The sequence below is a fragment of the Sphaeroforma arctica genome (genome assembly GCF_001186125.1).
Source record: "Sphaeroforma arctica JP610 unplaced genomic scaffold supercont1.5134, whole genome shotgun sequence".
NCBI classification, from domain to species: Eukaryota; class Ichthyosporea; order Ichthyophonida; genus Sphaeroforma; species Sphaeroforma arctica.
The window spans coordinates 1-2097 of record NW_014035424.1 but is presented as its reverse complement, the minus strand read 5'-3'; the positions used below and the strand labels follow the sequence as shown (position 1 = coordinate 2097).

General features: G+C 41.1%; 1 protein-coding gene across 1 annotated transcript; it reads right to left on the bottom strand.

The window, feature by feature from the left end:
* Positions 1–135: 135 nt before the first annotated feature.
* On the bottom strand, positions 136–1635 carry SARC_14816 (hypothetical protein; the record flags this gene model as incomplete). The annotated part of the gene is made up of 2 exons (XM_014291055.1): positions 136–297; positions 1540–1635. Coding segments are annotated over 2 exons (258 nt in total), but the record flags the coding sequence as incomplete, so codon positions are not given.
* Positions 1636–2097: the final 462 nt, after the last annotated feature.

Here is a 2097-nt window from a genome sequence, read left to right as displayed (position 1 = left end):
ATATATATATATATATATATATATATATATATATATCTATATACACATATACATATAAAAAACATATATATATATATATATATATATAGAAATATCCATATACATACAAACATACACACACGTCACCCTTCCTACCAAATTGGCCAGTTGTTGGAGGGAGTGTTCCAGAGTTTCCTGCTGTTCCGCCTGTATGTTCTGGAGATTCTTAGCTAATGAAGATGATCGTCGCATAGCCCCCACTGAACCTTTGCGTGATTGTGAACCATCTTCGTGTACTTTGAGACTCGAACGGGCTCTCTGGGAGTGGTAAGGCGTAGTTACTTGGGAGTTCAGTATTGGGTGGATAAACAAGTATTCTGTACGTACCTACATACACACATAAATGAAACAGAGTGTTTTAATATGTCTTTTAGTTCGTAGCTGCATTCTCACATGCACGAATGTTCACAAAGAAACATACATACACGCTTGCATGTCCATATGTACGGATGTCCACAAACAAACATACTTATACGCGTACAAGCGCATAAGTACGAATGTCCACAAACAAACATACATACACATGTACATGTCGGTAAGTACGAATGTCCACAAACAAACATAATTATACGCGTGCATGCGCATAGGTACGAATGTAAAGAAACAAACATACATACACGTGTACATGCGCATAAGTACGAATGTCCACAAACAAACATACATACACGCGTGCATGCGCATAAGTACGAAGGTCCACAAACAAACATACTTATACACGTACATGCACATAAGTACGAATGTCCACAAACAAACATACATATAAGTGTACATGCGCATTAGTACGAATGTCCACAAACAAAGATACTTATACGCGTACATGTGCATAAATGCGTTCTGATACATATTCATAGTCTTGTCCCTTATCATAGATACACTAGATCAGTGCGTCCGAGGGCCAAGGAGCGCGGTAGGAAACTGTGCTATCGAAAACCCTAAAACCTAAAACCCTAAAAGCCATGTGTCATAATACCGTTAAACTGATTGTTCAACAGATCAAAGCCTGGAGGACAGAGTGGGTTGAGCCAAGGATGTAATATACATAAACCACTGTGTGCGTGCATGTCACATGCTGAGTCAGATTGGTAGTGAGCTATCGCGAGACTTATTAAAGTCCTTCATTGAGGTAAAGTCCATACATAGGCCCTAAACTGAAGGTTCGGGTGCATCGCCACTTGGTTATAGAGGTCAACCCTCTCACAAACTAGTACGTGCTTTCACCAGAGTCGGAGAGACGTTGAGTACCTACAATTATGGCTAGTATAAAAACGACTCCATCCTAACATATGCAGCAGAATGGATTTACACATGAAACAACAATCCGTACACACGCATAGGGATAGTATAGGTTCCGACATAAAACGTTAACGCATATTCCTCGCATCTACAAATGATATAGAATAAACCCTCCCTATTTATAGGATTGTACACATATATATACCTATACATAAACTTTAAGATCTTTCGCAACTACAAATGATAGCTCATGGACACTTGACTTACATCCAGAATACTGTTCCGCCTGCCGCCCTCGCTTGTGCCCATTGTGTCACTCGCGCTCTTCTCTGTGCCTGACGTCCGCCTGACCTTCTCACTCATTGACCTGTGAGATGAAAGGATGTCAGCGACAGATGAGAAGACCCGAGGACATGTGAAGTTGCTAGGGTTTTAGGGTTCTTGATTTGAAGTTGCCTTATGAGGTCATCAGTGGGTGGTCATGAGACGTCCTGTGGACGAGCGATGCACACACACGTGACTGTGCGCATGTGTATTCTACCTTGAAACGGTACACATAGAGCTGTACTCGTGTATGTGTATGGGTGTATCCATTCATGCATTAGCAGTCGTACGCCTATATGCAGGAGGACCCTGAACCACAAACCCTGAAACCCTACCTGCAGGAGGACTGCACCCTCCACCAACCGTCCCTCTCCCCGTCATTTTGATCCATAATTCAAATACAATCCTTGCTCACCCGATAATACACAACACGTTCAACAAAATACAACGCATATATATAGATATATATATATATCTATATACATATCTATATTTAATAAC